At 29.5% G+C, this 15,629-nt stretch overlaps 1 protein-coding gene across 1 annotated transcript in view; it reads right to left on the bottom strand.

Moving 5' to 3' along the window:
• Positions 1–15,629, bottom strand: part of LOC126873570 (serine-rich adhesin for platelets-like) — a 134,060-nt gene that overhangs the window by 69,228 nt on the left and 49,203 nt on the right. The window contains exons 4-7 of the mRNA XM_050634614.1: positions 10,902–10,995; positions 10,456–10,796; positions 9,603–9,818; positions 2,196–2,235 (exon numbers count right to left, since the gene is read on the bottom strand). Of these exons, the coding sequence (XP_050490571.1) occupies positions 2,196–2,235; positions 9,603–9,818; positions 10,456–10,796; positions 10,902–10,995 (691 nt within the window). The remainder of the gene's footprint in view (positions 1–2,195; positions 2,236–9,602; positions 9,819–10,455; positions 10,797–10,901; positions 10,996–15,629) is intronic.

The raw sequence follows: 15,629 nt of genomic DNA on the forward strand, positions 1-15,629 counted from the left end.
CGAACGTTTCACGTTACAACCAATAAGTTTCCAACACCAGTCTCGTGCAAAATCTTCAACGATACTACGTTACATTTCGCACGTACGAGTTTCCTGCGACGATTCACGCGCGCAACGTCTCGGCACGGCGTATTAATTGAGCACAATTGTAGGTTAAGAACAGTCCGTAACTTTTACACGATTGGTTATTTCGATGATGATGCGTGGTTTTAAAGAATCGCGGGCATTAATCGTTAAGCTGGTGAACAGAGAACACGAAGCAGGCAACTTCAAGCACGTGCCACCGTACGCGTTGCGGTACAAAAACCATCTGAAGCGCAAGTCCCGTCAGCATCAGTCGTCCTACATACATGCTTCGCAATATACGCGCCATATTAAATGCAATGTAAAAGTCGACATCTAGCGGCGGTGTTGAGAGTTATTATGAAATACATATTTCGTCTCTTGATAAGCGAGGTATCTGTCACAGTACTTATCATGGCTCACGAAAGCATTTGAACATCTATCTTAGAGTACTTTCATGTATACATGTACATTAGATATATATCACATAAAATGCTTTGAAATTTCATTAATGTTGTAACGAGCTGTACAGCTGTCGCGAGTATATTGGTTTTGAAACCTATCTGAAGATGTATATATACATAATAGATGTATATATACATAAAACATTATTGCATGAATAACCGTTATAAACATATTACAGGTGTTCAAAATGGTTACACTGAATATTGAGGCTTATTAATATAATGGATAATTGATTGCCTACATACTTTCCTGATCCCTAACTTCCCTATAGATTCCTATATGAATATATCCAAATGTGTTTCAAACTTTATCAATATAATTACGATAGTCGGGTCTCATCATAATGCTAGTGAAATTTCAAAATGTTTCCAAACTTCGCATAACATAATATGTACATATATCGATAAAAAGCTTTTGTTTCTACAAATGTTCAAACACTTTCGTGACGTAAGCCACTGTAAACAAGATACAATACTGCTCATAATCATCCGGATACTTTGATCGGTTTGCATTGACGCATATTAGTAATATATTATTATTAATACATATGAACTAATATTATAATTCCCAATGATCGAAGCACAATACTTGCGTTGGGACAATCAAAATGGACAGTATTAATAATAATACTTCATATAGAAAATTAACACGATTGTATTATATATTATTTAATTTATACTATTATATTTTGGTATACTATTATTAATAATATATATTACTAATAATTAATATTTATTATATATAATATATATTATTCATAATTAAATAAGAAAATTAGTAACATACATGTATTACTAATAATAATAAATAATAAATAATTAATAATAAATAAATAATTAATAAATTTTGTAATTTATTAATCATGATTTAATCACGATATTCAATCATTTAGAAGAACCATTTCCACCTTGATAATTTGAAAACTAAACAATCTGAAGATTCAGAACTTTTTAAATAATGAAACTATTCCGGACCTTATAGAAGGAAATTTCATTATTGCATATTAGGTTTTGAAAAGCAATGTTATTATGTCATAATGCCTTACGATATAGCAAAAAATCTGTAATAACAACAAATAATAGAATTATCGTTGACTTCTTTTCATTTCTGACTTTGCGGTTGAATTATATTCTCTAAATAATCACGTACCCAAATATTTCTGAGCAATAGCGTATGTACGTGTACAGTATCTAAATATTGAGAAATTGTAATATACATTTACGTAGCATTATCTCATAGTTGTGATGTGATTATTATAGAAGAGGTATATAATATGTTCTTAATGTAGTCTAAATATTCCTTAAAAATATTTTCTATTTTTTAGAACTTTCATCTTTTTAATTAGGAACGTTATATACGTATATAAATATAGATATCTATACGTATATATGTATTAATTTTTAATAGACGTACTGATTTTTATTTAATTGATTATATATAATATGTCACAACATGTCGTGACGGTATAAAAAGTAATTAAAAAACATGTAATTTTGTTTTTCAGACACTATCAGTCAGACATCATTAGTCGGACATCATCATATACATATCTCAGTTATTTCGACATGTATGTATGGTCGTTATTACTTAAATGTTTATGTTGTTGGAACTAATAATCAGACACACGATTCCAAATCTAATTAAATATAAAATATATTTATACTTACTTTGTGAGGCTGTTTGAGACTGATGTTGAGCTGCAGTTCTCTGTAACAGCAACAAACATTTGTTTTAAACGGATTGATTATTGAAATACAATAGAAGTAACTAATATGTTTGAAGATCACAGAAAAGTTACATAAATACTCGATGAATTCCCGATGATTCTTGATTTTAATAACATTATGACTACAAAGAAATGTTTTAATATAGAATACATCGATAAAAATAGGAAAAGCATGTTAATTTTCTAGAAGTTGAAGATATAATTTGTAAAGCAAACATATATAAACATATAGCTAATATATTAATATATTTCTGTACTGAAACATTATAGCGTGTTAATTTATATTTTTAATTTTAGAAAAACTGAACAAAATTTGATAAAATTTTACAAAACAAAATAAAAGAACTTGATAAATTGACAACGTTCTAAATTTTGAAATTGCTCCTCGGTACAAAATAGAAAATGTGATTTAAATGAATTGTTCCCGTACTGTTCGTTTGTACAAAGATCAATTTTAACATTATACAGCACGGACTGTCACGTACCGCTACCGGAGCGACACCAGCATGAGAACATTGAAACATACATTTTAAATAAGACCGTTCACACTATCCATCCCCAATCGTTACGTTACATTATCGTTACGTGACGCTCCGCGCCGTATAGTGTAAATTACCTTTAAGAGATATATTGAATATTCATTGCAATGATGATTATTACAAACCATTAAAATCATTGACATTTTATATCTTAAAAAATACATTATATAATAAAGTAATAAATTTTAAGTACATTTTGGAGGATCAACCGTATCCCTGATGCTTCGAGACTCTTCGAATCTAAGGAACGACTTCTTGGTTTCCCTTCTAAGTAATCATCCTTTTTTCCACCTTTTATCCATCGAAAATACGACGACATATTGCACTTTCAACTTATTACGCACTAACACAGTATCACATATATAATCACATAATTTCAAATCTGACAATATGAAGTTTGTTCACTGTATTCTTATAGATGTAAAAGAAATCAGATGGATTAATTTTGTCAATTAATTTCTGAATTAAAATTGTTATTTCAAACCTGCATTATAAAGAAACAAAGATAAAATATAAAAAAGAGAAAATAAGGTATAGAAGGCGTAATAATAAGGCATACAAGTGATTTACCAAAAAACACAAAAAGGATGTAGAAAATACTGATATCTAATTGTCAAGTTTGATGAATTGATAATTCAACGGTGAACAATGATAACTGGTCGCCTGAACGGCATTGTTTATGGTAAAATTGTACAAGTAATGCTTTCTGTCAACCGGAAATAGAAGAACATTCCATCTATGAATAATTAAATGTGATAAAAATGACTACGTATTTTTCAAATCTTATTTAAATCTTCTCGTTAATAAAATCAGTTCATTATAGATAACGAAGTTACGAAAAGGCTTGTTCTTTACGATATCACAAAGAATGCCGTATACTGAATATGATAACAACTAAACGTTAAAATGCAATAGCTTTACATTTGCATCGTAAATTCTCAGGTGACACGTTTTTATCAAAACACGTTTTATGAAAATATTTACACGTTCAAAACGTTCCATGCTGTGGATGAGAATTAACTATAACGTAGTATTATATTTATCCAAATTAGATTAAACTAAATTCAATGTATATACATATATATCATCGTAAAATCATATATAATATTTTACAGTAAACAGATATAGTAAGTATTTTATAATAGAAATTACCGAAAATTGAAGCTATTATAGATATATTATTACATCATGATCAAAATATATATGCAGCTACCATTAACATTGTGAATTTGCTGTTTTTAAATATTATTGTTATAAGTCTTGATATCACTTAATTGTTATAATACTACAAAACTGTAGTTCGTAAGATCGTTTAAAAATTCTGCTCTGAACTTTTGAACTTACTTTTTAGAAAATAGATAATCAAACGTTACAACACGCGCAATAGGATTAAAACACAACTGTCATTACGATACGTGAATTTCTCACTCTACTATTATCATAGTTGAATTTATTCGAATACATCTAAGGCTGATCAATTTTTGAAGTCGTACCTTAACGACTATGGTATTTTTCTGTTTTAAATAACAGTTTCTGTAATTATTTTTAATTTATATGTACAAAGTCGATCGTTTATGATACGTGACAACTCGGTCTTACTGATCATAAATAATTTATTCTGCTGGGCAAATTTACATTTTCTGAAATCAAATTATTGATAATTTATACGTGAACCTGACTCCGATCTTTTATTCTATGCATATACATATATGCAAAACCAATATTAATTCTTTAACAATTGTAAGAATTAATGTTGTTTTTAATACTTTATGAACAAAATAACCCGCATTATTTTTTTACTTTATTAACGACACATTGCCGCCATAAAGATATAATACCTATTTTAACTCATTTAATATCGTAAACAGAAAACTGATAATATGAGAACCAATAAATATCTAATGCAGATACTATATAGTAACAAAGCTAGTATCAAATATGCAGAGTATATTCCATCTTTTCGTATGTGTCCGTATTATTGCTGTAGCATCTATTAATCTTCTAAAATTAGAAGAAATAGCCAAGCAAGTTATCGAGTAAAACAAATCTCAATATTTTTCATATGAAACTCTTTCTTATATCTAATCAATTATTTCCACAAGTTTCGCAATTATCGATATTTTTTGTATCTACATACTTCAATCTGGTTAACGATAAGTTCTCTATTCGTAACAATTATAAGTTTCCATACTTGATAGCAAAATAGCCTGTAATTAACTATTTCTTTTAACAAGTAAATAACGTTCCGACCACAAATTACCAATGTAAGAAACATAATAAAGTAAGAAAATCATAAAAACATCGACGATCACCCGATCGAATATTTTAACGTTATGCAAATGATCGCGCCGTCTCGTTTTAACGGAAGAATCGCCATCATTTACACAGGTTATCGCTTTTATAGGACATCTGAGGAGAAAAAAAAAGAAGATACGCACAGTACAATAGTTCACTTTAAATTTGAAGACTATCGATCTAGGTTATCGAGCAAAGGAGCTCCAAATATTTCCAGAAATTGGCCAAAAATATCCAATTTAGACGTGACAGATGTGACCTATCGTACTATATATTCCATATGTCAATGCAGTGTACATATTTCACAATGTACTACATATGTCTATTGTCTGGACATAAACGATTCGCAAAAATTCTAAAATCGCTAACAATCCTTAATTATAGACCACTTGCTTCTGAAATAAATTTGAACTTCTGTTTTATCGCTATAATTTAATGAGGGGTTTTAATTTGTTAATCGGAAAAGATAAGTTAATTAGTTATTCGAAATCTCTCTCTTCTTTATTTAGAGGTCACTTTTTACGTGGCGTTCCATTTCTATTACAAATCAATGAAATAATAATATCCTTTAGAAGGATTAAAAATTAGAACTATCCTAATTGTAATTAATGTATTTCTATTCATTTTTAATTTCATAATTGTATGTAAAAGGTTTTGGTTAATAGGATGATTCACTCGACAGGTTAAAAAATTCAACGTTTAAATAATTCGCGCTTACCATTGAATTAACCTTAACAAAAAAATTAATAATAAAACAGTAAAGCAATTTACGATTACATTAAACCAATGTTAATGACTCGGCGATTTATGAAATAAAATGACTAAACGTAATGTTTGTAAAATTACATGATACTGTGATAATGGTAAGATGTAATACTCTGTACTGTGTAACTTGATGGTTGAAGATAGCAAAACAAAAATTATTTTCATAAGTTGTTGGAGCATTATATTTGAAGCGGAGATTGGCGAAAAAGTGAAGGAAGAGAGGATGAAGAAGAGTAGCATAAAACTGCTAGCTGTCGATTTAGAAGAACTAAACAATGCAATGGCGAGAAGCTTTGTCAATGAACTCGAGACATCCTTCACGACCGTAAGTTACCATTCAGCGTCTTTTATGTCGCAGTTAAGAAGACTGTGACTATACGATATTTTTTGTTCTATAAGTTGAACGAATATATATATCTATATACGTTACTACTAGAAAGACTTGAATATTTTAATGATAACATAGAATTGTAATTTTGCAATAATAAACATAAACATACAATTATAAATACGATCAAACTACAATTTTCCTTAAAAGAATATTCCAGAATGTTTAAGGTTTAGAATATCAAAAGTCACTGTAGATCTGAAAATATTCTTCGATCTTAGGAAAAGAACTGTGGCGAGGAATCGCTGTTTAGAAGAAGAGACTAATTTTTTATAACTGAATATTGGGACGTGACTCCAACCTGCTTTCGTAATTTTATTAGTAATCGCAATTTTCTTATTTTATTTAATAGTTCGTTAATCCATAAAAAAAAGTAAGTTCTGTGCACACACACACATATGCACACTATAATAGTATTACAATGTACATATGTATGAAAATACTGATTACTATGAGATAAGATATCACTTACAAAATAAGCCAGACAGCAAATATAAATAATCGAGAATCACGTTACTCAAGACAAATTTTCAATTTTCTGTTACTTTACAATCACAAATCTAAAATTAAGAATAATTTTCACCACTAGAGGGGTTTCCTCCTAATAAATCAACTTAAAAGAAAAACTGGCACAAGATAAATCTCTAATTGGAATAACAAACTGTGGCTGTGTGACACGTGAAAACGGATGTGATCACGGTTAAAAAAGTTCGATCACGATTGAAATTTCACCAGAACAACACACCGTAAATCTTCCATAAGATTGGAAATGGATCGGTCAGAAATAGACACGCGCGATTCAAATCGAAAATATGTGCACGTTTTCCTAGCACCGTCAACGTTGCAAGTTCCGTAGCTCACTGAGTGAAAAACAGCGCCTTTGAATCCGTCTTTTTCCCCGCTCTCTGTGCTCATACACACACATCCACACGCTTAAGTTGCTTACATATGCACAAACGTATATAGATGTATATACGCATAACTCCCACCGAAATCTCCACGTCATAGACTCTTCTGTCTATACACATGTACATGTATGTATTTAAACCACCTGCCCAACGACTTAAACACTGCATTTTGAACTGAATCGTAGCTAATGAGAAATTACAATTAACACAAATATCAACTTCGATGTCAGAGATAGTATGTCGTAAATAAGGAACTTTTATTTTGGACAGTACATTACGAATTGATATTAGATATACAATGGATATTTTATATGTAAATTGTTTAAATAAATAATCCGCGAGTAAAATAGTTTTTTTGAATAGTTGCAGTACGAAATCAGATATCAGAAAATTATGTGATCTACATTTTCCTTCTTCTATTTATTGAGATAACGTAGCTCTTTTAATGAAAGATAATGAGCTAGCGGTAATGATCTCCATTCAAATAAATTGAATAAAACTATTTTCATTTTAATTAAAAATTATTTCGTCTACTTTTCTTCCTTTTTTTTTTTAACTAATACGGTTTTCAAGTGAAATAAATTCGCGGTAATAATTTTGATCGAAACAAATTAAGTTTAGTTTTTACTGGAAATCAGTGATATCGTAAATTCGATAAATATAAAATTCCAGTAAATGAAATGTAATATAAAGCATATTAATCGTTTACTGCAAAATTCACGGCAAACCAATTTTTAATAAATTAAATTCAACATAAAATAAATTAATGGTAATAATTTTATTTGTTGTAAAGTTCGGAAAAGAATATGTCTTTCTATTCAATTAAACTTGAAGTGAAATATATTAATTAAACTCTCGCACTTACTTCAAAGTTTACGTATGTACCTCTTTGCGTAAAATAACAAACCGTAAGAATCAGAAATAAATTTCTCAGCAAAGTGAAGAAATTTGCTACGATATTGTGATCGGTAAGAGAAACGAAACTGGTTTCAGCGCTAACGAGTCATGTGACATGCGATGATACAACATACGACCAAGAACGTTGAAACGCGAAAGAGAATTTCATTGAAAATTATCTAAAAAAGATAATTTATTTCAGGGTCATACTGTGTATAGAGAGAATATTCATTTAAATTAATGTATGTAATTGGCAAACGTAATCAGTGAACATACAACTATTTGTTTAACTTAATACGCAAAACGTATTAGCAGGTGTATTCCAAGAAAATAAATAAGTTTCTTAGTTCCGATTCAAAGATTAACGTTAATTTTAGGGATGCATATAAAATTTTTAGGAATCTACAGGATCTAAAACTGAAACAAAAACACAAAAATCCTCACAGTGAAACTCGCTAAAATAATCAGTGACGAAGCACGAGTTAGTGACTTCAATGTTTGAACAGATGCTGTTTACGACTTCATTACAAGAACGACCGTTGCCCAACCGATAGTTCCTTTTGTTTTATAGATACAAAACTTTTACATTCTCATTGGAACATAAAAATAAATAATAAATATTTAGCTTTAATATTTAAATCCAAATTCTCCTAAATAACATTTTTCATATGATAAGGAAGAATTACATAAAGTAAGTAATAAAACAACATGATTAAGATTAGCATAATAGTAAAAAAAATACCATTTTTTAGCATTATAGTAAGGTGAATTGTGCAAAGAAAAGATGAATCGTCGACGTCAACACATGTGTTCTCTGCTTTCAAAGATCATCCTTTTGTTCCCTAAGATACTATTGTGTTAGAACGAACCAGCAGTGGTTATTTGTTACAAAAAGTCATGCTCTGTCGAGAGCAGAAACACTGAAATAAGATGCATGATACAATTTTGTGTTCTTTACTTATACAGTGTAGAACTCAAAGAATGACCCGAATATAACCAAAGATTATCCAAACTTTTTACTTCTCTTATTCAAAGTTCGAGAAGCTTTTCATAATGGTGTATTTAATTAATAATTTAAAATTCATAACCTGAGGGAAGTTTAAAACAAATAAGATTGCATAGTAAAACAAAAATACTGTATGAAAGTTAAACAATCATTTTGTCTACCAATTGAAATACTAGATGTATGCAAATTGTATTTAATATTCCTTATTAAAAGAATGTAAAATATATGATGACTCTATTTGTTGACTCGAACGTTATATATTAATTTGTTCGCATTGATTATGTAATCATATTTACGTGTGTATACATATATACATATACATATGCAGGTATCATAAAGAATTTCATCCACAAACGAATCGGCTCGAGCATTTAATAATTACTAATCGTTAATATCATAATGCTGAAGTAGACATCTATTTTAAATTCTAGATCGGTAATTATATACGCATAGTAATCATCATTGCAAGCTGAAGCCAATATACATATATTCTTATAACGTTTTAACTTTGCAAAAGATACAAAATGTAGCATAAAATTGAATTGCTCACCGCTTTTCGTTTATCTTCAGCACTAAGAGCACTGTGACTCCTATGCCTAATGAGATCCATAACTTTGCTAACAGGATTTCTGCTACTTTCTGAACCTGCTCGAGGACGTCCCATAGGTTCTTTACCTTCCTTATGATCCTTACTGTCTTTGTGATGATCCTTATCCGTACGTACGTCTGTTGACGAACTCCCATGTGAGCCTCTATGCAATGAATGCTGCAAAATATCCAATAGTATTCAATTAATGTAATACTGTCACCTTCTTCTTGATTTTTTCAATATAAATATATGTAAATTCATTATTTATTTAAAATCAATTGGCTGTTCTAATTAATTATGTACTCTTTATATTTTCTATATGAATTTGTTATTTTCTTTAATCATTTCCCCTTCTTTCTTGTGAAAAGCTTTCATTATAATACACTTGAATGATGAAAGCTGCAGTACTTTCTAACCGTATAATCTACATGTAAATTACAGAATAAAATAATCTGTAATAAACATATAGTGGTGTGCAAAAGTTTCTAACCAGATAGATTTTTCACTTTATTTTTCAAAAAAGATATCTAAAAGAAGTTCAACTAATATTGAACAGAAGAAAACATCACACAGTATCATACATGAACAGTGTCATAGAAATATATAATATTGTAATTATAAAAAACGTATCTCATGTAAAAACTTTCGCATAGCACTTTAAATACATCCTCTAATAATAAGTATTATACATCTAATCAATAACAAAACCATGTGCATGGTTGATCAATGAAAATCATGTGCATTTCCCAATTCCAAAGGTGATACCAAACAGCTAATTGATGTTGGTCAAGAGATATTAGAACTATCATTGTACCTGCACGGCACTCTTCATATTCGCTATAATACTGGGCTTTCTTTTGCTAGCATCAGATTTACTTCTCGGTCTAAACGCATCGAATAGCGCTGGTTTTTTAGTAGGGCTAGCCGTGTCATCGACAGTGCCACCACCGCTTCTTCTGCGTTCCGCGCTATTACTACGGCTATTACTGCGGCTGGTGGAGCCAGATCGCGTGCCAGAAGCTTTTCTGCCACCTTTGCTTGAACTCGACGAACTCGAAGGTTCCGCCTGTTGCGGAAGAGGAGTCGACTTTCCAGAACCAGGAGCGCTTCCCGAGGTCGGCTTCCTGATTGTTCTCGAATGTGAGCCCCACGTTCCTATCGTGATTGAAAAAACATATTTGACATGTAAATAACATCAGAGACAAACCAGGTAAGTAACTTAACCAACATATATAATTACACGACAAAATACAATCTCACCTGCGCGTGGTCTATGACCTTGATCGTGAGAGGCATGACCCGCCGTGTCTGCATCTTCTGTTACGATTGTTGGCAATGGCTGCGATCCAAGTTCCTGTAAAAATCAGTATAACAGTCATTATATATGTACACACGTACATAGATATATTATAAACAATGTTCAATATTGCGATATCGAGAACTAAAATTGTAATTTCAATTACTTTTATGTTTTTATTAAATTCTCGATTATTAAAATTCGCTACTATTTTAGTTTCGATAATCGTACTTTACTACCTTAAAGTTCAGAGAATAAATACTATCAATTTTGACTACTTTAAAGTGTTCGACATACAATTTCAATCATTTTATACATTACCATCTCGATTATTGAAATATAATGATTTTGTTGAAATAAAATATAGTCATTTTAATTTCAATTATTAAAATTCATTGCTATTTTAATGTGGGTTATTTTTAAGCTTCAGAAAACCGATATTGTTTTAATTTTAATTCTTTGAGAGAATGTTTAATATGTTGGAATTTCAATCACATACTTTTACTAAGATGTTTTACTATTTTCATTCCAGTTTCTGGATTTGACTTTTATTTCGATTTCGACTGTTGTTGTACTTTACTATTTTAGGTTGCAGAGAGCAAATACACGCCGTTGCACTTCACAGGGGAGAATTTATCGGTTAATAGAAAGACTAATTGGTTGAAAGATGAATGGAAATAAAGTTGCAATGAAGTTTTATTATCCACAGATATAAAACGACACAATAAGACGATTAGATACTGTTGTATAATCAAGAACTAGTTGATATAATGTTTTATATTTAGCTAGATTATCTCTGATGACTTTCTTGCAAAGTATCTTGCAAGAGGAAATTTTGACACGCTCGCATGTCTTTCTCGGAATAGATATGTTTCGTGATATCTTTGAAAATGTGAGCGTAAATTGCCTTATCATAAACAACAGTGAACACGTTCGATTTTTCATCCATGTTGTTAATCTTCGTTAATCGTTGCTAATTTTTTGTCGTTTTCAAGTTATATTTAACAATGAATACATGGTGAAATATTTATTTAATACATTGGGATGTTTACACTAAACTCTGCCTCAATTTGACTAATCTTACTATTTCTATTTACGTTTATGTTTATCGTGTTCAATAATGAAAAACGCATATAAATGAAACAAAACGAAAAGATAGGTGTCATTATTAACCAGTTAGGTATTTTTGACGAGTAATTCGACATGAAGAAATGACGATATTTTGTGTTATGACGAGCTCTGTCAGTGATAAAATTACAAAATAAAAGAGTCACTTAATTACAACTTAGTTCTATATTATAACAGTTACAAACACTCTGTGTTTGACGAGTATACTCGTTATCGCTTTTTTTTTGCGACACATTTTAGGCACAAACTTTTCAAAGAGGTTGCAACAATTAACCGGTTAATTAATTACTTTCATAGAAATTTAATATGATAAAGACAGAATATTTTCAAGATTTTTTTGAAGTAATAAAATTTATTCTTAATGAATATCTCGTATATTACTTGTCTTTATTACCAATGCAATAAGTATAAATATATGTAAGTAAAAGTATTTATGTACTTACAACGTAATTCGACAATTCGAAACACAGTTAAGCGTATTACTTGGTACTTACTAGATAAATTTTGACAGAAATAAAGCTTTATATGAAAGAAATGTTTTCTAGGCCTCCGTCGTCGAATGTTCTGGTTATATTATATTTTATGATTTAAACTAATACATTTCTTTTGATCTTTTTCATTAGATAAAAGACAAATTCATGTCAATGACTATTGCTAACATATACACATTTTGTTTCAACCAAATTAATCAGAAAATATCTATAATCTACATATAGGTACCATAAAATGTCAAATGTTTTTGAGTATTAAATAATTTGTGTTCTATTGGGGTTTATTTTTTCATGTATAATTATCCTCTTGGTAATTGTACTACCAGAACTCTGTGTGTGTATGTGTGTGTGTGTGCGTGTATTAGCAAATTATAAAGAACTATACAACAGTATTGAACATGTGCCGAAAGAACAGCACAGTTGTGAATCTATTAAAAGAGAAAAACAAAATCTAAGTTGTATCCAAATCTAGGATAGCCAGCCGTTCCTCTAATTTTCCGACTGTTTTACTAAGATGGAAAAGGTAAGTACATGGAAACAATCTCAAGGTTTAATATCGCAATAAACTGAAAATCTTAGATTGCTTTTAATTCAAAGACTCGATTTGTATATATTTCTTCACTTTCTTTTATCGAACAATACATTGCCAAATGTACATATCTGCCAGTATGTATATTCAAATCAAAAAGTGAACTCTGAGATTTTAACGTTACAATCAAATTTTAATAATTTAAATAATAACAGGAAAGCAACAGAAGATTTGTTTAATCCCATGAGGTATATGTATTTTTTTATAATTTAATTGTTAAAAAACGGTTTTTTATCAATTTCAATGTGGAAAGAAGTATTCACGTTTCGTTTAAAGTGACAAAAATCGAAGACGACGATCTTTATTGGTAAAATTGAAAATGTATTATTGACAATTTATTATCCTTTATCCAAATAACCTTTTCAAAGTAAATGTAACATTTCTGCATGTTAGACAGTGAGATGGATCATCGAGATAACACATTGTGTTTCGTAATTCGTACAGTGTATTACGAATTCCTGGAATATATCCAATTATATCGACGGATCAGTTAAAGTACTTTCACTGAGTGGTAATCAAGGTCTATTGTAAATGATCTGCTACTCGTCTTACGTCTTACACCTGTTCGTGGAAACATTTGTGACAAAAAGCAACTTCTTTATCTTTGCCGGTTCTATATATTATAAAAATGTCTTATATAATCTATTTATTAGTAAAAATTGGAATTCAACAATTTTTTATAATACATTAAGATTATTAAGAAATTAGTATTAAATATTAAATTTATACTTGGACTAATTTCGATTTAATTTCCTATCTGCATCTTGTTAAAAATTGCTTTAGACCATAATTCAAAATATTTATATATATTTACTTTAATAATTATTTTCATTTATTAGAAATTATTATTCTTCTGTAAGATACATTACACAGTATGCTATCAATTATCGATTGGCAATAACATAAGAAATACATTATATTCTTTAATCTTAATCACATGTACATGTATCTTATATTTTTATTTATTAACATATCGATATACATGTATCGTTCGAACAGATAACATTTATTTACTGTTTATTGCAAAAATTAATCAAAAGAAAATCTGCAGTTTCATACTTTTATATTGTACATTTATTAATTTTTTAAAAAAGGACACATATATAATTAACCCTCAAAAACTATCATCAAAGGAAATCATATTTATTCCGTCTTCTTTTTTTTCTTATTATATAATTTGTACTTCACAATTTGTCCAGCTGGACATTCGATAAATTTTTCTAGCTATTATTCTGTCATGAGTGAATTTTCACAGCGATATATTTTTAGTATCAATAAACTCCAATAAACGCACTTAAATGCCTCATACGTTATTCAATATGAAGTGAAAAGTGGAGAACATACTTTACAACTTAATGTTTAAGTATTATGCAAATAACGTTATAAAAATAGTAATGTTAAAACAAAATTCACAATTTGTACAATTTCATTCATGATGGTCTTCAAGGATTCATTCTATATCATTATTATTCAAATTAATTCTGTTTCGTACCCTTTTCGCACAATCTGGCACCAGATCACTAAGCAAGCTCTCAGTAGCTTCTTGAAGTGTTCGTAAAACAAAAATTTTGGGAATCATACATATTATGATGCGCGGGCGCGCGCGTATGTGTATGCATGTGTGTGAAATATAAACTTATATAATATAATACGAGTTTAATCAAATATATTATTTTCCTGCACCATAGATACGTTTCTCGCACATTTTTCATCGAATCATGACATCTATTACAGTGAACAGAATTTTTATATACATATGCATATATAATATATCTGTTCTTTCTAACGATTCACAGTGAATGGAATGATACTGTAATGATTCGTAGTGAAGCACAGACATAAAGAAACCATAGAAATTCAATCGATCGTTGTCATCGGCCGATTGTATTCATGCTCGTGGACATAAATTTTAATCCTATCTTCGTACGATCCGCGTTAAAGGATTTTATTTCTGTTTCAATTCTTTCATTTTTGTATCACATAGCATTTAAATAATTTTCGTTTCTTCGTATAAATATAAGCGTGCAAACTATAATTTCATATTAATTATGTATATTCTTATTAAATATTGTTTTCTATATATTTAAAATAATAATAAGTATCTATAATATCGATCCACCACTATATGAATCTAGGATGGAATGTGGAATTGATCAAGAAAGATGACAATAAAACGTTGATACGAATCTTGGTACTCTAATTTCTCAGGACTATGTAAAAAGTATTATTAAATTTTACTTTAAAAAAGGAAAAGTATATAAATAGTTGTAATATTATATGTCCTTAACAAAAGTACGTATCTATGGATACGTGGAATGCTATTTAATAGCACTTGCTTTTGAAAAAAAAAAGTAAAAATTCTATCTGGATAGCGTAAGATTGCCTGTGAGAACTGATAACAGGAAACTCTACTACATGTAATCACATTTTCCACTGTTTGACAAACAATTCACGTGACTATTATCTCGTGATGATAGACAAGA

This window comes from Bombus huntii, chromosome 2 (genome assembly GCF_024542735.1).
Source record: "Bombus huntii isolate Logan2020A chromosome 2, iyBomHunt1.1, whole genome shotgun sequence".
Lineage (NCBI taxonomy): Eukaryota > Metazoa > Arthropoda > Insecta > Hymenoptera > Apidae > Bombus > Bombus huntii.